This window comes from Serinus canaria, chromosome 11, assembly GCF_022539315.1.
Source record: "Serinus canaria isolate serCan28SL12 chromosome 11, serCan2020, whole genome shotgun sequence".
Lineage (NCBI taxonomy): Eukaryota > Metazoa > Chordata > Aves > Passeriformes > Fringillidae > Serinus > Serinus canaria.
The window spans coordinates 9,818,286-9,842,936 of NC_066325.1; the positions used below are offsets into that span (position 1 = coordinate 9,818,286).

The 24,651-nt window shown below is 42.1% G+C and overlaps 2 protein-coding genes across 3 annotated transcripts in view; both read right to left on the reverse strand.

The window, feature by feature from the left end:
* AKTIP (AKT interacting protein) overlaps positions 1-24,651 on the reverse strand; it is a 1,131,926-nt gene that overhangs the window by 847,652 nt on the left and 259,623 nt on the right. The gene's annotated exons all lie outside the window — the stretch shown is intronic.
* TOX3 (TOX high mobility group box family member 3) overlaps positions 1-24,651 on the reverse strand; it is a 97,973-nt gene that overhangs the window by 71,345 nt on the left and 1,977 nt on the right. The window contains exon 2 of one of the 2 annotated variants that reach the window (XM_018914588.3): positions 14,034-14,293. In XM_018914588.3, coding sequence (XP_018770133.1) covers positions 14,034-14,051 — 18 coding nt within the window. In that variant the 5' untranslated portion in view covers positions 14,052-14,293. Of the gene's footprint in view, positions 1-445; positions 816-14,033; positions 14,294-24,651 lie in introns of those variants that run through there. The other variant, XM_009090624.4, reaches the window with a different exon arrangement.

A 24,651-nucleotide genomic window follows, 5' to 3' on the forward strand; every position in this document is an offset into this window, starting at 1 on the left:
CGAGCACACCGCGCTCTACCCGACGCGCCGGGAGGCGCCGCGGCTCCGCCCGGGGAAAGTTCGGCAAGTCCCGACCCCAGCGCGAACGCTGCGCGCTCGGGACGCGCCTTTGTTCGCCGGCCAGGGGGAGCAGGATCGCCTCCCAGAGCTCCTCCCGGCTGTCTGCCGCTCGCACCCCTCTGAACCGCCCGAGCACCGGCCCGAGGGCAGGTTCCCCGGGGCGAGCCCCGCGGCGGCCGCGGCAGGAGGAGCCGCCCGGCCCCGCCGACCACAACTTTGCGAGGCCGGGCATCCCCCGGTCCCGCGGAGAGCGGCAGGCGCACCGCCCCGGGCTCCGCGCATCCCCAGCCCCGAGCCTCCCCGCCCCGACGGAGCCCCGGCACCGGTCCGCGGGCAACCGGCCGGGGAAGCAGCACGAGGAATTAACACCCGCGGGAATAATCACCTTGTTGTAGTTGTAGTAACCCAAACACTGGGCAAAGTCCAGGTTGGAGGGGTCTCCGGGGAGCGCGCTGCCCGCCGCAGTCGGGTAAAATCTTACATCCATGCTGGAGATTTGGTCCACTTGGAGAGACCGCCGGGAGGTTTAATAGATCCACCTTCAAGTGCCGTCCCCGGGCTAGGGGCACGGGCGAAGCGCCGAGGGAGCGGAGCTGCGGGGCGCCGAGCCTGCCCGAGAGCGGGGACGAGCGAGGGCCGGGGGGCGGCGGGGACAGCGGGGAAAGAGGCGGCGGAAAAGTGCAGGTAAACAAGGAGGAGAAGAGAGGAGGATGAGAGGAGAGGTGGGCAGCGGACCCCAGGTGGATGCCCGTCCACCTCGGCGGGAGGAGGGGAGGGGAGGAGGGAGGGCAGGGGAGAGGGAAGGAGGGAGGGAGCGCTGTTGTTTTTTAAAAGCTCAGTGCCAAGCCACAGGCTTTGCCTCCGCATTCAGAAGCAGCTGCTGTACACAAAGGAGCCACGCGCCCGGCGCGGACGGACTGACGGACGGACCGGCCGCCGCTGCCGCCCGCCCGACAAAGGCGAGGGGACCGTCACCGCCGGCGGAGCGGGGCACGGCGGGGCTGCGGCCGCCCCGCGCTGCCGGGGAGGGGGCGGCTAGCCCGGACTCGGTGCAACAGGGCTGCGCTGGCCGGGCGCGCTGCGGGGCGAAGTGCCGAGCGAGCGGCGCCGCGCTGGCAGCGCTCCCGGGCGGAGCGGCCGGGCCCGCGCCCCTCCCCGCCCCGCCGCGCCCCTCCCGCCGCTCCCCCCGCCCGGTGCGCGCCCGCGCCGCCGCTCGCCCGCCCGGGCCGGAGCGGGGCCGGCAGCGGCACTGCCCATGGCTGTCCTCGCTCCCGGAAGGTTCCAGGTGAGTAACTTTCACCGCTTCCACCAGTTTTCCGCCTTTTTTTTTTTTTTTTTTTTGGATAATGCACTTTTCATCGATTCACACCGCTGCCTTGCTGCGTCAGGTTGGTAGCAGAAGAAACGAGATTTTTCTAACGTGCTGTCACGAGCAAGACTTTAAACCACAGTAGCCTGCCTCGCTTACAGAAACCTCCTCACACTCTTAAAGTCTCCGGGTGATGAGTCAAAGCAACCCGCTAATAACCCAATTTTGTTTTGTCAGTTGTAGGCACAACCCAGCCGTATCTGCTCCCTTGCACGGAGCTTTGCTGACCCGAAAATCTGCTCCAGAACTTTTGGAGAAAACACTAAAGCAGCACAAGGCCAGTTAACCTCACGACTTGAGCCTTGCAGACAGGGTGCAAGGAAGGATGGAAACACGCCCTGGACTCAAGGCTCAGGTGACAGGGAGAGGATTGCCTTTTGGGTCTAGGGCAGATTCCTGGGCAGTTCTCATGCAGCTGAAAGTACCCCCCAGGTGGAGATTCCTCCATTCTGCTGCAAAATAGCAATGGTAACATAAGTATACAAGGCTTAACTGTACAAGAGCAGCAAGACCTTCTCTGAAGGACACACATCCTTGGGCCCATGCTCAGTACCCCTTCGGATGCCTGCCTCAGGAGCTTAGTGCCCCTTACTTCGTCTCCAGGCATGATTCTTCACTGTCTAAAAGCATTGGGAGCCAACTGTAAAACAGTCAGTAGCTACATCATGTACAAAGGAACATCTTCCAAGTTGCATTCCTAGAAATCTTATGTTCAATATTTCTGGTAGCACAAGTAGCTCCTGGTTGCATAGGACATGCCAGATCATGCTTATTCAAGATACTGATTCTGAATTACCACACTTCGAAGCAAACATCTCTAGCATGGTATTTTGGACTAAGAGCAGAATTAAACATAGCACAGATACATATTTGTATTTCCATAGAATATTCAGAATTTAACTTTCTAGAAAACTGTGTATGAATGGGTAAATGCCTCGATAGCGAAGATAACAGGCGTACACTGTCACATACCTAATCCAATTTCATATTCATTATGGCACTGCTTTTAACCAAAGGCAAAAGACTGCAAAATGTACTCTGTTACCAGGAGAGGAATGGTTAAGGCACATGCAGCACAGAATATTCACACAGGCACACCCCATATCAGTGGAAAAAAATTACTTATGCTCCTGAGAGAAACAAATTGTTCAGAAAAAGACAACGAAACTGTTTCAGAATGCACCATCACATTAGAGCATTTCTCCAACACAGTGATGGAAAAGTGGTGTTGTACAGGCACAGCAAACATCTTTCAATTGAGGCTGAAAGTAAAAGTAGAATTCTACCCAAGTGCACGTTACATGAAACAGATTGTTAGGTATAGAAACAGAGCGTTGCCCTCAAGTTCTGGACTGCTCTGCTATATGAACACAGCCATTTCCCACTGCCTAGCTCTGGGTCTCTGCCCTTCTCATGAAATCTGAAAGCATATTTCCACTGAACTCAGAGGAAGCCTACACGAGTGAGGAGTGAACAGCAAATGATTGCAAGCCTGGCTTTGGTCCTGCTGCCACTCTGCAAGCAGGCACTGCAGGGCTGCAGAGCTGTGATCCATGGCCCTGGGCAGGGCATGGGCACTGCCTGGCAGAGCAGCCCAGCCCACCTCTCCTGTCCCCTGCTCGAGCAGCAGCCTCTGCTGCAGGCTGGCTGCAGGTGGGAGGCACAGCAGGTGCTCCATGGGAGCAGCAGCTACTGCCCTGGTGAGGAGCCTTGGGGTCAGGACATGAGCAAATAGTGGTGATGTAAACAGCAATGATTTTAAGTACTCTGCTGTTTCCAACACAGTTCCTTCTGAAAGTAATACCCACAACAGTAACACCTCAACATACTCCATTTTGACATCACTGGCTCAGAAAGTTAATGTAAATCAGAACAAACTCAGTCAGCATAAAAAAAAAAAAAAAAAAGTAATTACATTCAAGCTAGGCAAAACTCCCCCAAAGTATTATTTCGTGAAAAGTTGGGAAATACTCTCTGTTTATGCTATCATGAAAATACAGCAGAACTTCAATATTTTCAACAATAAAAGAATTACAATTCCTGGCTACAATCTACTTTGTCACCTCTACCCAAAGTAAGTCTTTTGCAGAACTAGTATGACTGCAGTGAAATGAATTAGTGATTTAAAATGATCTAAAGAAAAGCAGAAGAGAAACTGGCACATATATGCTAATTTATTTTTCTTTTTAAATAAAATATTATGGTTTATGTGATATTATACCAGAGAGAATTGTACAAACTAAAGAATTAGGCAAGTGTGTGTTTTTCTTTCTCAACACCTCTTCCACGTAGTATATTAATTAAGTAAACTTGAGTAATCTCTGCTATGCTTTTAATGCACATACATGACATCATTACATATTTTTTATTACAGTGCATTTAGATGCATTTATCTCCGGAGTACCTTAAAGATGAAAAATGAGCCAAAGTATTTATAACCTTCGGTACACGATGCTTGAAAGGAGTCCAACAAATTCTTCTGTCAAGCCATTCTCTTAAGGTCCTTCAGTAAAACTATGGCTTTGAAAGTCTACTACTGTCTTTTTTTCTTTCAGAGTAGATGGAGTATGAAGTATTTGCAATTTTGAGTAAGTATTCTTTTTTTTCCCTGCTGGTTTAATAAAAGCAAGTATCTCTCTACAGTAAGTGGAGTACACCAGTAATTTCCCTGGTCCTGGGTAGCCTCAATTTCAAAGAAACATTTCAAAAAGCCTTGTTTCATAAAGGTTTGAATGTATGCCTACTGATGCCAACAATTATGATTCAGGAAGCAACACACAAATGGTGACTCTGTTCCATCTTCTGCTATACTTTCTTCTGACTCATCATCACAATTCAATTTTAAAAGCCATTAAGAACACTCAAACTGCTTTTCTGATGTAAGAACAGAAATTGTATTGAGTGAATCAGTCATATACAGACTTGAAAGTGTGCCTGCACAAATTCTCACTGCTGCCCAGAAACCTTTCAACTTGCACAGGTAAATATATGAATGTTCCAAGCCTGGCTGATTCCCACACAAGCCTTGCAACCTTTTTTTTTTTTTCCCCCATGTCAGACCAAACTTGGCATCCTTAGAGCCTTTGCAAACCCTGTGTCAGTTCAGTAACATGGAACTAGTGTCTGAGGCTCAGTAACAAAGGCACTGGAAGATTTACTCCAGCAAACCACAGGGTCAGCAAGGGACCTCAGAGGTAAGAGTAAACAGCCAGATCTGTTAACACCCAAATTCTCAGGTAGGCAGCCAAGTCCTCCTCAAGCACCACACCTCAGCACCCCCCTGTCTGACCACACAGTGCCCTCCCACTGGCAAAGACAGCGAGCATGGGAGGGGCAGGAAAGTGAGGGAGAAGGGATGGAAGGAGCCAAGGCTGGACTGAAGCTCCCTGCTCCAGTTTTACAATGCAGAGCCAACATTACAAACAGCTGACATTCCCTTGCACAGGGCAGGGTCTCTTGCCCCAGCCCTCTCCACAGGCTCAGGGGAAGGAAGATGGATTTATCCTGGGCAGTGCATGGGAGAAACACCCAAATTCTCAGGAGGTTCAACAACAACTTTCACCCACAAACTTTAGAACCCTTAAGTAGAATAAATTTTAAATTTGGCAAATTTTAAAACATTCAGATGAAATAAGGCACTTTGCAAACTTTTAACTCAGCAAACTTGAAGCTATCCAGACACAACAAGGTACTTCCTGGAAATTTTTGGTTCAGCTTTAAGATGAGGAAGGTAGAAAAAAGAGGGAAGAAAGGTAAATATTTATCCTGTGACCCACTATTCCTCCAGTCTCCTACTCTGTCTTTTGGCTTCTGTAAGAACTGTGAGGAACAAGAGGAAAGGGAGGAACAGGACATCTCTGCTGTCACCTGCAGGGACTGTCTTAGCCCCTTCCTCCCAGAGCACATGTGGAGGGTGGAAGGGCACAAAACAAAAAGGGTGGAATACAGAGGGAGAAAAGAAAGAGCACCAAGCAGGTCTGGTTTAGAAAAGAGTCTAAAGCCTCCTCAGATCAGTACTAAGTCCCTTTAATTGACTGCAATGAGTTTTGAATGAGACCTAGATTCTGCTTATCAAGTACAGCTGCTGAGAGTCAATAATATTTTGACTAACCCTTCAAAGCAATAACTAAACTGCTAGCTTCTAGCTAAGAAAAAGTACAATTAATAGCATATTAGTTCATTAGAATTTATCCCACTGAAGTCCCCTTCTCATCAGGTAGTAGAGTCAGCTGGCATTTAGAAGTGATCACACATTGATGAATATCCTATATTAGTGAGGCAATAAAGAAAATACTTTTGTTCTTAACATTAAGTCAGATCAAATATTCATTGATATCTACATCTCTGAGCAAGTATCTCAGCAGAGATCAATAAACACTTATTAGTCACTGACTATGTTTCCTGCAGTAAAGGAGGGAATTTCAGCCAACAGATCAGAGAAGCCAAACAATTGGGGGAGCTGGAGTTTAGTGCTTGCCTGCCAGATGATCATTTACCTTCTCATTGTCCCAGCTGCCACATCTAGAGAACTGCAGATCAAAGGATTATTTAAAAACTATAGTCATTCCTGTAAAATACAAATCATTATTTCAAAATACAAGTATGGATTGTTGCAAGGGGAAAAAAAAAATTCATAACTGCAAGATTTTGGTTTGTGAAAATTCTTTCAGGCCAAATCAGGAAATACATTACTTTGTGACACTGGGAAAAAAATAAAATTATTACACTTTTAAAATATTTACATGTGCCTCTGATGCTTCTGTGGGTTGCTGAGGTCTCTTATCTTACCTGAAGTATTTGACCATCTCAAATCACATACAATGTTCCAAATAATATTCTACCAGAAAACCAGAGCTTTGAGTTGTTTAGAGAGCAGAGGCAACCATTAATACTCTTGAACTATGTTACAGGAAAAAGGTTTCTGCTGCTTTAAAGTATTCCATAACCCTCCCAAATAACCTGTGTGTAATGGACAATATAGAATTACTTTTTGGCAGAGGGAATATCCTGTTGCTATTGACTGCAGTGTTACAGTATCCTCACCTACTAGTGCACAGTTATTGTGGGATAAAGAGCACGTTGAAAAACAAACTGATTGCAGCACTGAAAACAGCAAAGGAACTGTCCAGTAATGTGAAAATTCACTTCTTTAGGAGAACAATGACTGGAACAGTGTCACTTCTAGGTTAGCATTGAAGAATAAAAGTTTTAACTGAAGCTAAGCAATTAATGCAGTGCATTCCTTTCTTCCAAGGATGTTATTTAAAACAAGACAGGAAAACTTGGTTAGAGCTAGTGCTGTATATGGTTATAAATATAACACCATATATATGTATATATATATATATATATATATATAAACACACAGATATATATATATATATATAATTACATGTAAATATATATAATTTGTATCATCTGTTGATATAAAGCTGTGTGGTATGTTTCTGGTTTTCTCCTCCAGCTCTCTCCACATTCAGACATTTGTTGAATTTAAACTGCTGGAACTATTATGAGGGAGAAAAAAAGCCACTGGCATCTCCATTTTACAGGGAATTTACAAGGGCAATGTCTACAGAAAGAAAAACATGCTCACCACAAGCAATCCAAATTCTTCTCTAAATTTCTCTGTTAGTCTAGAGGAATGTGATAGGCAGAAACTTTCATTTTACAGTAGAACCAAATCTAATTATTGAAAGAATTATTTTAATAAAAAGTCTTAGTGAGATATACTGAAGAGTTTTTCCAGGTGAGAAAGGTTACATTTAATCCTTGTATCATGCATGTTTCTCAGTTTTAATTTCATCCAGTGTTCTGTTAGCAGTGGTTTGAAATATCCACATACGACCTCTGATATATTTCAGTGCACACACTGCAATAGAGATCACCCAAAGAAGGAGGTGGGGATGTTTCTGGAGTGATCAATGAAAGGTCTTCCTGAGATTTTGTGAGTTGAATTCAACCATGCCCAGCTCAAGGGCACCCTCACCCTTGAGAGCTGCTGGGGGGAGTTGAGCAGCAGGGGCTGTCCCCAGGGCTGGGGAGGTGGCTCTGCCCACCCTCAGTGGCCACAATGAACATCCTTTGCTGGTGGCTGTGGAAGGGATGGGCTTTTGGTCATCTCCTGGAAGCCAGTGAAGGACTTGACACTGCCAAGGTACAAGGTAAAAGCAGTGTATAGTTTCACAGTCATTCTTAAAAACAAAATGAATCATTTAAAAATGCTGCTGTCATCATGTCCCTCTCAAATGTTACAGTGACTTACCATGGTATTAATGTCACACCACCTACCAGCACAGGTTATAAGATTAAATAATTAGTGACCAGTGCTGGGGATGGTGAAGATATTAAAAAAAAAAATTAATAGTGCTGTAGACATACTGCTTTATTTGGATAGATCAGATCCATGCAATAACTGGGAGTAGTCTTCCAAAGGACCCATTAGTTATCCTTTAGGTCTTCTAATTAATGATGTAGTCTTCTGAGAGCATATTAATAACTCTGATATTAATAGCAGCATAATTCTAGCTGAGGATTAAAAAAATGAAGCACTGCTTTATAAGTACTTGTACAATAGAGTTTGGGACTTAGTAATAGACACATCCATAAATTCATCAGATTGAAAATTAAGGAACAGATTTCTGAAGGTGTGATTAGGGACTGCAATAACATCTCTAAATGAACTGCTAGACTTTCATTCAGGACTTATCTTCAGTTATAGAGTTGAGGGTTTGTTGTTTTTTGTTTTTTTTTTTTGTTATTTTTTTGGGTTTTGGTGGTGGTGGGGGTTTTTTTTTGTGGTTTTTTTTTTGTATGCCTCAGTGGGCCAGGTTTTCAGTGCTGAAAGGACAGATTCCAGTTCTCAAGACTATTTCCTGAAGCTCATGAACAGTATCTGCCAGGCTGGTCTTAAAGAATCAGTCCACATTACCATGAATGGCTAATATTTAATAAAACATCTGATCACAAAACCAAATCTAAAAAAAAAAAAAAAAATCAGTAGTAAAATAACACTCTACTTGCTACTAAATGCAGTGTTCTTTGATATAAGTCTATTTCAACTTCATTTATTCCAGGGTTCTACAGCAGTCAAAATAATCAATGCAGAATTTTCCATGTGATTTACACATTGCTTTTAAAAATGAATTGTCTGAAACAAAAAATGCTTTTTTCTGCTGCCTGGCTTGTTTTCTAAAACATATTCTCCTTCTTTTAAAGTGAGGGAACGACCTCTGCTTCAGGAACAATTTTCTGAGACAGTGTGTTTATCAAATGGCTTCTCTGCTTTCATGAAAACAATTTATTTTCACTGAACTCCTCAAGATAAGCATTGAAGTCAGGCAGAATGTACAATGACATTTATAATTACATTCAAGAAACAAATATTTTGCTAAAGAAAGGATTTGGATTTTTATCGATTTTAGAGATAAAAAATATTTTCTTTCTTCCAACATACCATTTAATGACATTGTCTCCCTGAAATGACAAAGTATGTTTTTATATGCATGGAAAGAAAAGCCCAGGACAGTAATCTTCTCATAGAAATGCTACAGTATGCATCCCAAACAATGAAAGCTGTAGTGCAGTCCTTACAACCAAACTGCCTTCCCTGCCCCACTCTTTGGGAATATTCTGCAGAAAAGGACAATTTAAGCAGGAGGATGCAGGACCCTTGCAGAGCCTCCTCCAAACAGCCCCTCTATGCCCAGTGTTAGAAAAGAGACAAAGCAGTTGTCTCTTGGGATGCACACCCTTCTCTCCAGCTTTCCTCCCACGCTTTCCCCTTGCTCAGAGACATTTCTGAAGCTCCAAAGCTCAGGGCAGAGCCTGTGGACACACCACGGGGTGTGGTGCCTCCCATTCTCTGGGGAGCTGGAAAACCTTGCTGAGAAATCTCCCTCGGTTTCCCTTATGGATTCAGCCCTGGACTTGTTCTCAACCAGCAACAACAGAGGCTCAGTCATGCCAGACAATCACTGCTTCCTGCTATATTCTCAAATACCCCTAAAATCAAGGTAGTCCACAGTGTATCTCATCTTTCAGGACAAAGCAGGCACAGATTTAGCCCTACAGTGCCAGTATTTTGAAATGCAAATTCAATAACTACCTATGCAAAAGCTGCCCATGAATATATTTAGGAGTTCCATTTGGGCTGCCTGGAAACGTGGGGTTTACAGGATTAAAAAGACATACTGCTATCACTCCAATGAATGCCCTTTAATTTGTGGGAATTCATTTTAGTCTAAAAAATTTAAGATCTGGTTTATTCCTTGTCAGTCAAACATCCTAGCTTTTCATTATCCCATTTTTTTCCAGTGCATGTAGGTAGTTCTCATCATAAAGATCCACTGATAAAGTTCTCCTCCAGAGACATACTCTTTTTGTAGGCTCAGCTAGTGAAGAAATATCATTCATTTGTAATACTCAAAGAGAAGTTGAAAAAAAAAATCAAAAGCAGCTGAAAAGAGATTGTATTTCACTAATATACACCAAGGCTTTATTTAAAAGGCTTTATTTAAAATATACAGTGTTAAATTTGATCAAATATCAACCCACCATTCAGAGTGAAATAATCTCTTTTAATTTGCATGTATCTGTGTGTGCCAAAGAGAAGTGTGTTTGCTTTCAAGCAGGTGCACATCCTGCTATGACTAAATCTCTAACTCATCAAATTGCTTTACCAGTGTGGGACATGCCCTTTTTCTGGAACAGCTTCAAGTATTTTCCCCAGCATTTCAGCCACCTGTTTACCGAGTTCATACTCCAAAGGAGATGCATGCAATTAGAAACAAGGAAATGAAAATAAATGACCTTGTTTGTTATAAATAACAAAGAGACTCAGCAAAATTAATGCAGTGAAGCCTGACCTTCTGACCTGAAAGAAAGAATCACCTCATTCCTTTGTAACAGGCTCACAATGCTCCAGCACCAGGCATTGTTGTGCAGCTTTGCCTCTTTTGATGGATCTTAAAGGAGTATATTCTAAATATTAAATGTTTTACAAGTTAGATTAGGAAATTTGCATTAAAAAGAATGTTGAAACAAAGTCAAGGGAGCAATGATAAAGATTATCACTGCTTTATTTAGAGAATCCAGGTAAGCTGGGTGGATGGCAGTTCACTGTAATACGGTTTTTCAACTGAAAAATAAATATGGCATTCCAGGTGCTAAAAAGCCATGAAATGTCTCCTTTGGTTTTCAGTGAATTGATGAGGGAGAAAGTTTTTAATTAGCCAACTCCAGGAAAAAGAAACATTTTTCTTTTGTTAATTGTTTGTGCTATGATGGTCTGACTTTTGAAAAAAAAGCAAAGTACTTCCACAACTACTGCCAAAAATATATACCTTTTTTTTTCTCATCCCTTAATTAGGCAAGTAGAAATGTTTTCTTTTGTATGAAGCTTGCTGAATAATGTTTCTATGGGTTACATTATTGCTTTTAATTGATTCATGTCAGTCTGGAACTGTGTCCAGCTGCAACGGAGGGCAAGGTGTTAGAAATTTGTTTCCCTGCTTGTCTTTGGAGAAAATGAGAACACAGCATTGTTTTCATGGCAGTCCTCACAAAAAGAGCAGTGTGTAATTACAGTGCTGGTTCCCATCTTGTCAGCCTCCCAAACAAGTCTGTTATTAATGAAGCAGCTCAGAACCGTTGCAGAAATGAAAGGAAAACGCGTTTGCATCTCACTGAAAGCAGTTCCCACAACAGGTATTGTTTGATAAAGATTTTTCCAAAACTTGTTTTGTGGGTTTTTTCCCCCTCTCTCACTTTCAGTGACATCCATCCAGCTGCTGAGGTACAGCAACACCCTTCCCAGCAATCACAGCCTCAACTCTGCAAGTTCCTCTTTTGCCCAGAGGGCATTGATGGGATGGGGCAGCTCTCCCTGCAGTGCCCAGGGTGATGGGCACAGCCCAGGGACACAGACAGCCACCAGTGCAGGGCCACAGGAGGCATGGCAGTCACAGACAGGCACTGGGAAATCACTCACGGGAGAGCAGCAGCCAGAGCAGCAAAAGTCACCTCATGCAGGACCAGGACCAGGACCAGGACAAGACCAGGAGCAGGACCAGGAGCAGGACCAGGAGCATGAGGGGGCAGTGGCCCTCCTCCTCCCACCCTCTCACCCTTCTTCCATCATTCTGCATCCAATGGAGCCACTCCAGCTCCCTAAGCTCTTGGCATGACTCACTCCTGCTCCCAAACTTTTACAGAAAAAGGGTGACCTGAATGAATCATTTCTAGCAGAAACAGAGCTGATCAACACAGCCTCTCCTGCTCATGGAGTTTCATGAGCAGCTTGTGCTTTTGTCCAAATGTGTGTATCATTAAGAACTAAATATTCCACATGGCTAAAGATAGGGATGTGTTGAAGAGTTTGGGTGAATCAGATACCTTTGGGGTACTACCTTCTAATCAATCTGTATTTATCTGCTCAGATTGAAACCAGAGCACTCACTTGTCTAAACACTGAGCTGTCAGGCCCTGTATAACAAGCCCCATCTGAGCAAACCTGCATGACAAACAGGTTCTGAGAGCTGAGCCCATCCAGAAGAAATTCTGCATTTGTGGAGCATGAAGTCACAATCTCTGTCCTGCTCTGGGGCTCCACACGTGGTCCAACAAATACCCAGGCTGGAGAGGGGCTGGATCTGTGCTGATCCACCATGGTATGGTGTGCAAGGGTTGGAAAAGGGAGAGCAGAGCTGGGGATCCATTAACAGGGCTCATCCTTAGAGCACAACTTACACACAGACTAACACTGCCTTCTTCAGCTGATCACCTCTATTTTAGAGCAGTGACTTCTACCCTACAGTTCCAGCCAAGCTTACTGCAAACTGTGCAAGCACCAAAACCATGCTCATGTGCAGTTCTAACTGCAAGCATAACCATTTGCTCTGCACCACATCCTTGAATGTCCTTGCAATACCTGGTGAGACACACCTCACTGCTGGCAGGAGTGGTCTAAACCAAACACTAAGACAAAGAACACAGCAGTGTGACATCCAAATATCAATGCTAGAGATATGCAAATAAAAACAGCACTTCAAAAGGCTTGAAATGAGTAGCACCCAAAATGAGTGATAGTATAAATTGGGTTTAAAAAGCAGCAATTTTCAGGAGCATTACTTTACATGAAGCACATGTAAACTGGCTTTGAAGTTCAGCTGAAGTCAAGCCTCCCTGGAAAGCACATGGTGTAGTTTTACTCCTTGGCTGTTTCACCAATTCAGGAAGGGCAGCTACCCACACTGGAGCAGGGGACCATATAGTTGTGAAGAGCAGAGTTCCTGCACAAAAACCAGGGCTCACCCAACTGCATCTCTTGCAATTCACTAATTAAAAGTGCCACATGGTTAAAGTTATTGTCACTGGCACAGGGGAAAACCTCAGAATTAAAAAAAGTTTCCTTCTTTCTTCCTCTGGTACCCATCCAAGGAGAGAGCAAGCAACACCACAAAGAGCTTGAGGGGACAAAGAGAGTGTCAGGGCCAGTGTCCCTGTGTCAGCACGACAGCCCTTACTGGCCATGGCTCTGTGAGCTACTGTTGAGCACATAATGGTTCTGCACTGAAAAGCTGAACCAGCCATTGCTCTGGACTGAACAACCACAACTCTAACTCATTCCTTCATTAAATGCTTTGCCATTCCTTGAGAACGAGAGGGTCTATAGAAAAATCACATTGTCCTGTTGTCTACTGGTAAACAATATCTTATATACATTAAACTGTTGTGTAGTAGTCATCTGTTCTTCCCAAGCTGTGACAGGACTTGGAGTTATTTGCTCTATCAGCAAGTGCTGCAGTAAATTCCCAGTTATGCCATGCATGGCAGGCTCACAGAAACACCCGTGACAATGGAGCGAGCAGAGAACTCACACATGACAGAATCCACTCAGCATGCTGGGTTTGGGGGACAGTTGGGCCCCAACAAACAATCCTTTCTTCTCAGTCTATAGAGGAGCTGCACTGGGGCCTGCTCTGGCCATTAGTCTAAGGAAAGCCTTTGTTGAACATATAGCTGCTTCTCACATTGAAAGAATAAATCACATTCTTATTCTGGGTATGTCTCCGCTGCATTCACTGATGTGAATGTTGTTCCATGGCTGAGAAACTGGGTAAACAGCGTGCCCTGTGCAGCTCTGAGCTGCTGTGGCTACATTACTGCCTGAACAACCTCATTTACAGCCAGCCTGGCTGTGCCTGTAAGAGCAGCAGCCCTGGCAGAGATCTGTTCTTCAGACAGCATACCCCCTCTTTTCAGGAATATTTCATTCTTCAGGCTGGATTACCAGGATCTGAACCACTTTGGAACCCACTTTGCCTGAGAAGGAGAAGGGAAAATCCTATCTTTCCTATGTGCCCAGCAAAGCAAAACACAAACTAGGCAAATTTCAGGAATGGTTCCGAATCTATATGCAGATATATGTTAATTTCTCAGGCACACATCCTAGAAGAACACGTATAGCATATTTTCCCCTTCTAATACTTAAAATCCAGAGTAATTAATGTTCCTAACTGCTTCAATGTACAGCAATTCAATATTCCCAAGCATACATCCCTCTCCACCCTTTAATGTGCTTCATCTTTTACTCTCAACTTACATTTATGTCCATCCTCATATCCTGGGAAGAAAAGGGAAGCTCCAGGTTTCAGCAGACCATAGGGACCTCTGCTGACAGCTTCTGTAGAGGCGGTCATTGCTGGTGAGTAGAAGTGCTCTGGCCTCACACCTGAGCCTCACTTACTGCAGATTAAGTTTTCTCTTTGACTGAGTGAGGCTGATGATCCATCAGCACCCTGGTGGAAAGGCTCCCTTTTGCAGGCAGGATGTTACTGCTTCATCTCAGCCTTTGATGGACTCCTAATATAACAAAATATAGCACTTGTTAGCCCATGTACAGACAGAACTCTGCATTTTCACATTTGAACAGTTTATTTGTCTCTGGCAAAAAAAAAAAAATTCCCCTGTCCCTTCTACCCCCCATTTCAGTTAGCACTTTTCCATGAATTGTGTTACAGAAGGGGGGAGCTCCTGGTTAAACAGGGAGGTTCTTGGGAAGCACCAGTCCCTGAAGGGCTCTCACAATTTTACTGCAGAACTACAGCATGCAAATATCTGGGTTATGATACCATATAAATATATATATACAATTATATAAATATATATACAAAAATATATATGTGTGTGTGGTGTGTGCATTTGTGTACTCTTCTGCACAGATGTAAATTTAAATTAGTTAAAAAAAAACCCAAACAAAAACCAAACACAAACAGAAAAACCCAGCCAAACCCCAAAATCAAGTAATTCCTCTGCTGACAAAATGCCTTCTGCTATACTTGTTTTCAAACAGGATAAATTGTAGACACAGAAGTATATATAGTAAAGTAGTGTTTACTCCCTCTTTCAACACACCATTTACTTGTGCTGTTGGGGAATCACTGTAGGAAAAATTCCAATAACCAGAGTTATAACCACCTCTAAATTAAAATTTCTATTTTGAAGGTTTTCTGCCTTTTATTATTTATTGCAATGGAGCTGCCTTGCAAAAAGATTATGTATAATTATTTGCAAAGAAAAGAGCTCATTGTAAATGCTAATATTAAATGTCTATGTTTTTAAAATCTTAGATACACTAACCCTTTAAATTATTGTTTCAATTGTTTCTTCCTCTGGCTGCCATTAGTGAAATATTTTATATATGCAATTGCTCCCAGTTTGTGTAAGGAATTCCAGATAAATACAGTGGCCATTGATTTCTCTCAGTTCATCTCCTTTGTTCTTGCATCTCAAAAGAGTTCAACTAACCTGGTAGCATTTATCCTGCCTGTTCCCTTCAGAATTATCTCTGACTCAATGAGATGACCTCCTAATTTCCTCTGTTCTATAGACCTGCTTTCTCTCACTTAAACAAATAACTAAGGTCTCTCTGCCCTTGTGCCATGCTAGCAGTGGTTTTGAACATTTTCTGATCATACAATAACTTTTTAAAAGATAATTAAAACTGGTCTTTTGAGCATTACAATGTTACTGTCATGCCTCACCAGTATCAGCCTACATAAAGCCTCTGCTTTTGCATTTCACACCTTGATGAACTGATTCTTTTTGCTGTTCTTTTTTTTTTTTTTTTTTTTTTACTTATTTGTTTGGTTTGGTTGGTTTTTGTTTTTTGGTTTTTTGTTTTGCTGCTGAGAACTGTTCAGTCTCACTGCTCTCCATTGGTCTGAGCTGTCTTTGAAAGCATGTTATACATTCTTTACCTGATGGCAAGCTCATGGGATTTCCTAGCCTCCTAAGTACAGTTCACTGTGTTTAAATACCCTGACTCAAACAGAGGGAGGATGTGGCCTCTCACCACTGCTCCTCCACATCAGCCTCACCTTGGTCTCATTTTGTGCCCTTCTCTCTGTTGTAAACTTGAAAAAAGCCCACAGTACCCAAGGATAATGGAACCTGCTTTGTACAGAGCTATTCTCTGTAACCACAGGCTGTCCAAACTGCAGGGCATGACTTGAAGTCTGCCAAGAACTCACCACCCAGGACTACACTTCAAGCCTTCAGGCATTTCCAGCCAGGCACTATTCCCAATGACATGGTCAGCATGTTCATGTCTCCTCATGAGTGTTTCAGTTTCTCCCAGAATTCTGGGTTGATTTTTCAAGTGCTAATTTTTGTCAGTATTCAGAGTCTATATTAATTCCTTTTTCTGTTTCAGTGTCTCTTCTTTGTATTATCCTTATATTCATTGGGAAAACCGACTCAAAGAATTTAACATCTGAAAAATATATTTCTTTCAACCAAAGGTAGGCTACCTTTGCAATGTCTCAAACTCAGCTGCATTCTCCAGTGACCTCATTTCTTGTGTATTCAGAAAATCTCTTATTTATCTTAGCCTTCACACAGACTTCTTTTATTTTCTTCCTTTAACTTACACTTTCCCCTTTGTTCTGTAATCTTTCAATCTTCCCCACCTGCTTTATCTTACAGATGATTGATATATGCATTTCAACAGTCTCAACTGCTATTTTATTTATCCCAAATAAATATCCACACTGGATGGCAGGTAGAATTCTCTAGCTACAAAACTTCAGCTTTGAAAATCTCCTATTTTATTTTCCATCCATACCCTTCCCATGATCCCCTCATGCTTTTCAGAGCTTTTCTTTCTTCTTGCACTTTTCCATTTCACTCTAAACCTAGCTCAGTTAAAACACCTCATATCAAAATATTCTCCCATCCTTACATCTCTAGTCATGCTATATTTATTATGCACACCTATGAAAAGGATTGTTCCCTTTTTAGTCCAAGCTTTTAAATTGTGCAAAGAAGCAATATTACAGCATTCAATCTGTGATTTGAGTTACACACCCAGCCTGATTTAAAGCTAGATGGAGGGGGCAATTCAGGCATGTTGTGTGTTTAAAGGTCTCTGTGTGAAATAAAAAGAAATCTATAATGTTACCCTCAGGATTTCAGGCAATGATATCCCAAGTCTGAAAGAGAGGGAATAAAGAAACTGAAAAAGGATACACACCACTGACCAGTCAATTGAAAAGTACAGTAAATGGAAAACAGAAGCCTCCCTGGATTTGCCTTATGGGCCGACAGCAGTGGCTTTGTATAGAAAGACAGAGCACTTATGATCCACTTTCTACTTGAGACATTATAAATTAGTTTTTCTGAAGGCATAATCCACCGTAACAGATTCAAAGGTGCTGTGGAAAAATCCCACCACTCCTTGATATGAGCACTAAACGATGCCCTGTCTGTCATGGGTCCCGTGTCTCCTTGCTCAGGCAAAGCCTTTCTCTGGCAAACTCAAAAGTTATTGAAATGCACCAACCTTTATTGCACAACTGAACACACTGAGGATGACTGCAACCTTTATTAAGACTCAGGGGACTTTGGTTAGGCCTCATGGTAGACAAGTTACACAAGGCTTCTCTTTGTGCTAAGTGCAGGAAAGAAGGCTCCTGCAGGCTCTGAGTGCAGGGGAGAGGAGCTGCCCACACCCTGACTTCCAGCAGGGACCCTGCAGCCCCAGCTCCTCCCAGCACAGTGCCTCACCACGGGCAGCAGCTCCATCTCCTTTCATGCACACAAATCCATCTCAGTACTGCTGGACCCCAAACAGATCTTGGGGACCTATTTAGTGAAAACTCACATGGAAGAAAAGAACTGTCTGGGGCTGGATTCCCCAAGGTCCTGTGACATGGCTGGAAAAAGCACAGAAACCCAAAACAGTAAAAGTGGAAGCACTAGTGTCAGACCATAGTGATAGAGAGAGAACCTCTCCGAGGATCTGTGGTTTCAGAGCTGGGTGGTGATGCAGGGAGCACTCTGACACCTTTTTAAATATCTGTAACACCATTCATTTCTCCTGTAGTTCTAATTTTCTCTCAGCTCCAGGAGTATTATAGTGGCCTCTCTCCTAATATATTAGGCTTTATAATGATGTTAAAGAATTGTCAGCAAAAGGAAATGGAATTACACACTAGGAGAGAAAAAAAGGGAAGTCAAGCCTGCCAGTCAGGCTTCCTATCTCCTTCAAAAACTTCCTTTGGAAACATGGTGGAGAACAAAAGCCTATGCAGGCAAGCTGGGCCTCTCCACACTCATTAGCACTGCTCTCCAGTGAGCAGCACAGTCAAGCTCATCATGACTTCTCTAAAATACTAATCATGATTATTTTCAGTAAGGTTCCCTGCATAAGGAAGACCACAGGAGACTTTGCAAGTTCAGTTCTAAAAGACAGTAAGAGAAATATTCTCCTCTACAGCTCTTTTCTCAAACAAGTTGAACTTATTTTACAAACCCACAACTCACCTTTCTAGTACAGGGACACTTCAGGCAAATATTAAATGGGGTGACTCAAATATTTACGCAAGCAAAACCACTCTTATTTTGTCAGGAAACAAATAAAGTTCACGTTGGCAGAGGTTTATAAGCCATCACACTTCCCTTTGTTTTTCTACTTCTTTTTCCTGGCCCAAACTTAAAAGGCAAGGTAACCTTGATGACTGCTGAGGTGGCACACAAGTGCTCAGGACTGTCCCACCACCCTCAGGACTTCATCAGGTCAGGGGATGCAGCCACCAGCTCCTCTGCAGGGACTGTGGGCAGCAGGAAGCAATGCATTAAAATTGCATGGTGGGCTTGTGGTTGGGATAAAGAAAAGACCAAACAGAACCTCAGTCTTTTCTCTCCTTCTTGCAGAACATGAAAAAAAGCTTTGTTTCCCAAGTTCAATATACATAAAAATGTAATGAGGCAGCTTTTGTTTATATTACAGGCATTGAAAAGCCCTACCTCAGCTTCTCAGTCACATCATTGCTTTGCTAGTAAGGTTCTCAGAAGGTGGAAAGAGACAATGGAAAGATAAAATCTAATGGACAGGATAAACACCTACCTTGGAAATAATGCAAAAATTATACAGGGACTATAAAAAAGCTACTTAGTTTTAATGAAAGATTTATTTCAGAACAAATCAGCCTTCATTGAAATGCTTAGCTTAGCTATTTTAACTCTTTTTGTGTACAACTTCAGTGATATAACTTGATAGGAAGACATTGACTGGAGAGTAGAAGGAGAGAGCTCTGTTCCAAAGTGAGGCATGGAAAGGTGGTGTGCATGTTTGGTGGATAGTGCCCTAATTCATTACAGAATGGGATTCATATACTTACACAGTGAAAAGCTTGGATTAGGCACACAACATAATTTCCATTATGTTAATGTTGCTTTAAAATATATTGCACAGAGTGCTGCAACAATCAAATTATCAATTATAATGTCTACTCAGAGTAGAAAAGTGTTGCAAACAGAGGGCTGATTACTGCTTCAGTACTTCCAATCTGCATACTCATTGTTTAGTACAGGGAAAACAAATTATCTTGTGTTGGCCCTAGTTCAAATTTAATTAAATGAGTGCAAAGCAATTATAATAAAGTACAATAGTATAGTAATGAAAGGAAAATAACTCATTAACCTATTAATCTTTATTTATGTTCCTCTCAAATAAGTATGTAATTTCTTTATCACTGCATCCCATAAGAAATAGCAGCCCTCACTGCTCATGGCCTGCTTTAGAGGGGCTTATTTTGCTAAAGATCATTGTATGACTTCACTGTTACTATTTATACAGATTTTATTTAATGTGTCTGATTTTTCTCCTCTTCCTTACCCAGTGTATTTTAAAGCCCTTTCCCACAGATCTGTGATGTAGATTACAAACCTGTTCACACCCCCCATTTCCTTTTAACACTTGTCAGCTCTGAAAGGTAAACCTCTCTAGGAGCATTGCTATGCTTCTGTCATTGCAGAAGGGAGGGAGCACTCCCAGAACATCTGCTCCAAAAGGAGCTCTTACATTAAGACATAAGATGAAAGAGCATTATTTTTAAGAGGACCTGACACAGCTATTGCTTTACAATCTTTATGGGTATAACAACACACCCCATATTTTCAAATGTGGTTTTTTGATTCCTCATTCTGACTTTTATCTAGGCTGCTGGGTTGTTTTGTGATCTGACAAATCTCAAGTTTAAGGAAAACCAATATTTTTAGATGATTAGTTAAATATTACACTGTGGTGTACTTTAATTGTGCTTGCTGTTTGCTAGCTCTCACTATTACCTTATCTCTCCAGAACTGGTTTTGTTTTCAATGACATCTTACATTCTGGTGTGTACATTTAATGTCACACACCAGTGCTTAGCTTATTGCAGCCAGTCAGGGCTGACTCTGGCCTTTCACTAAGCTGTGCCACTAACAAAAAAAAGAGAGAAAAAAAGACAAAGCACAAAAACCTCCCCAAACCATCACCAAAACTATGCCATAGAGAAGATTATTAGCAAAACTACGTTCCACAATTTTTTACTAAATAGCAGTTTTGCTGGTTTTAGACTGAGGAAACTAATAACAATGATTTTTGTTTTTCTGCTAAATGAAATGGAGGTGATACTGTATCATAGCAGTGATTGAATACCATCCTGGAGAGTGGGACAATTGGTAACTGCTCTATAAACTATAAGAAAAATCAAATCAGAAGGACCACAGATTTGAAATACAGTTTCCACTCCTGCATAGATCGGTTTAATCACTGGCACTTGCTGAAGAGGTACCTGTGGGAAATATTTATTCAACAGAAAAGCAATTCTGAATATACATAAAGGATGAATGAAGGCTGCTTTTGAAACTGGGAAACAAAACTTTCACAACAGAGTTTACAGTGTCAGATGTCCCCAGGCTTCTTCCTTTCCATGCGTGGACCCTGTGCAGGCAGGATCCAGTCTTACTGCCTTATAGGATTCAAGCAGAATAGCTTCCAAAAAGTTATTAACAGATTCTCTGAGAGGATTGTAGAGGTGCAAATTTACAGCTCAGATGGCTGAGAAACATACAAGTTCACCATATCTTTCCTCTTCACACATAGCAAAAAACTTCTGCCTTGCAGAGTGTATTTCTGGTTTCACAATCTGCTGCTGAGAACTCTGTTAGCAAGAAATGGAACTCTTTAATCATAATGACACTTAATGAGTCACTCTATTCTTTGCACATTTTTAACACTCAGTTCTTTATTTCACACTTACTGCTCAATTCTTGCTTTTATATTATTGCAGCACTGGTACTGCATTAATACAAGCAGGCACAGAGCTGTGTGTAGCCCTGTTGTGTGGCTTGGGACAACTGGCATTGTTCGTGGTGACCTTGCCACTGACCTGCTGGAGAGCAATCAGGAAGTGCAGAGGCATCACCAATAGGTGGCACATTCGCATTTTGCAGAGCATAATGCCATCGTGCTTTTTGTTTGTTTGTGTTTGTTTGTTTGCTTTGACAATGAATCATGTTTTAATTACAGCATTTCAACATGTGAAGTAACTAAATCATTAAAGGAGGAAGAAAGACAAATAAATGAATTTCACTATGTGTAACCAACAGAATCTCGTATGAATTGTCATTTTTTTCTGCCCAGAGTTAAATACTTGTCATCAAGCTAAATCAATGTTTATTCTCTGTGTACCAACCACTAGAGGGGAGTTTGACACTCACATTGCAAGTTCACAACAATATGCTAAACTGCAGGGAAATGTAGATCAGAAATCTGCAGTAATTAAAAAAGACCATCCCGCCAAACTCACAACTTCTCACCATCTTTCCAGATTACTGAGTGAGATGATTTCTATCTGACTTAATAAAAGTCTAAATCCTGCTGCCAGCTGAGCTTTGTCTGGCTTCCTGATACATAAAATGAAGCAATGAAGCTGCAGCGAGCCGAGGAAGGGAATATGAAGCGTGCTCAATAATGAAGACAAATATAAAATAGAATTGCCTGAGATGAGACTAGACTTCACAGCCACTGGACTTTCTGAGCCCTAGGACAGTTACACAAGGAAAGACTGTTCCTGTCTTACTCCTGTCTGCAGATCACTGGCTAAATGTGATATTTGGTGAAAATATACAACTTGAAAATATACAATGATGTCTTCTGTGTGCACCTAGACTTCCAACTGCTCTTGGTGTTTCCTCCTGTGTGTTTCTTGCTTTTATTTAAGTGGACTGTGACTGTGCTCAGTCAGTCTCCCTTTGCTGTGGGTGCAGTGCACACCACCCATGAAATTCTCCCTTAATGCAAACACACAGTTTCACTCAAGTCAACTGACACCTGTAAGAGGTTTGGCCATACCCACAGAACCACAAAGATACCTGCCAGGACATCAGACATGTTTCAGAATGCTGGTGGGGTGGCAATTGGGACACAACTCCTCAAGTGCCGGGGCACAGGGAGCTACAAGTGATGCATGATGACCTCCCCAGTCTGATCCTTTGTACACGCCCCTCTCTAGCCAGAGGGAATACTTGAAACCTAATTGATTTAACCTATGAATCATGCACAGTCCTATCATAACACAAGCTCATGTACCACAGCATCATACACAACTCCTGTAGAAAATAAAGCCAATGCCATGGATTCTGCAGCTTCTTAAAACTGTAGTTTGTCTGAGTGTGGATATTTTCAGGCACAAGCACACATCTGTCACAAGCAGAAAATATATATATCTAACATCATTTTTCCATAACTGAGTTTAAATGTACTTCTACTGATCTTCAGAATGCTGGAAGTGTGCAGATTCAAAATAATGAAAAAGATAATCTATCTTCTAGAAGAAAGAAGTGAATGCACTGCACATTGCTTGTCACAAAGAATGTATTTAATCCATGCTCTTATTTATAGCATCGAAATGTTTTTGACATAGCAAGGAGAGTAAAAAGTCAACAAACATGAGACAAAGACTAAACAAAACTGCACTTAAATTAACTCAAACAGTACTTAAAGGGACATCAATCATGTAAGAATATATAAAGCATACATTTAAAAGTTAAAGATGTTATTTATTACAATGACACTCCTATTGTGCACCATAGCATCTCATTTAGCTGATTTACTCTAACACCTACCAGTGTAAATCAGTAGGTTTTTCCATTGACAAAAATGACATTTCTGTGGCATACAACTGATGCCAGAATTTGAGAATTTGACCCTATATCTGAAAACCTTCCATTAAATAAGTAATTAGTGTACACAGGTGTTGTTTTTCCCTAGTAATTGATGTGTAAGTCTCACCATTTCTAAAACCTGGCTGTTTGCTTGACAGACAAGAATTTATTTTCCTCAGTAATGAGCACAATTTCATATGGATGGGCTTTTTTTCCTCCCCAAAGTAGAAAAGCCATCTAGATTTCAGCATTTAATCTTCCTCATGACAAAATCTCAAATGGCCCTTAAAGATCTTCTGCAGCTGCAGTGAGTTTATGCAGGATACTGTAACCAGTCCAACTGGAAGGCATCACCTTGGGCACTGGAATACACACCTGCCTGAAGATCTGGAAATGTACTGAGAATAGCTGGAGACTGCTGCCCTCACCACTCACACTGGAAAACTTCCAGGAACCCACAGGTAGTTCAAGGCAAAATGACCAAAAGGTATTTCTTCATGCTTACAACTTAATGACAATATTTTGCACAACAGCTCTCCCTCCACAGGGAATGGGGCCAGCCTTATAGAAGTGATCACACTCTGGCCACAGCTCTGGCAGCAGAGAATCAGAACTTCTGTCCATCATAAGAATTATTCTTTGTAGATTAATTCCCAGCATGAAAATGAGACTTGTCTAGTTCAAAATGAGATCTCAAGATCAGTGAAAGGATTATGAAAGGACTACAAGTCTCCATTGTAACACTTAAAATGATCCCAAAGACTTAAAAAGATCCCAAAATACTTCATTAAAATAGTCGGAGCACCATGCCAATGCTTTCATAAATACACAGCAAACCCTGCATCTGGAATAGTCCATGGGCTTTATTCTGTTCAGTATTCTACATATCAAAGATCAAACACATGAAAATCGGATGAACATGGACATCAAGACCTAAACTTACAAGAACTGGTTAGAATTTGCCAGCCTCACCAAATAAGTAGCTCTGGAAAGAAACACTCCCTAAAGTCACTATTTACAAAGTGTGATTCCTCTGTTTAATGGTGACAGAGAATTCAGTATGGAGTCCAGATGGTTGGTCACAGAGATAACAAATCCAGCATGGCTTTTTGGTGCTATGGGCAGGCTGTCTGACTGGCTGACACTGTGATAGACAGATAGATTGATAGACAGACAAACAATGACATTCTCTTTTTCAGAGTGTTTTGTTGACAATACACATAATTTTAAAAAAATCCAGCTATGCATAGACCTTCCTCAGTTACAGAGCTACTAAAACATCAGAGATGGGAAAACATCAGCAGAGTTTCATTTTAAGTTTACAAGTTCAGATGTTTCTGTTGTCCCCTTAGGAAAGAAAAGGGCAAGGACTGAGCTTGAAAACCTATTCAATAATAGATCTTAAGCTCTTAGCTAGAGCAGGACAATTCTGGGCCAGCACAGTGATTCCCCAACAGCTGGTATACACACTTTGTAGTACTACAAGCTTTTGGCAGAGAAACTCAACTAACACTGGATTCTATTCCCAGTGCTGCCTTTCCCCAACTTTTAACCCAGGGCAATTTAGCTAACTTCTGTCTGTTCCTGGTTAGCCATCTGGTAAATAGATAATATAATTGCATCCCTTATAGGCTTATTGTGGGGCTTAATTATTGAAAGTCTTTAAGATAAGTCAAAGTTCTTGGTGAGGAGTTGTGCAAAGCATTAATAAATAATAATGGGGGCAG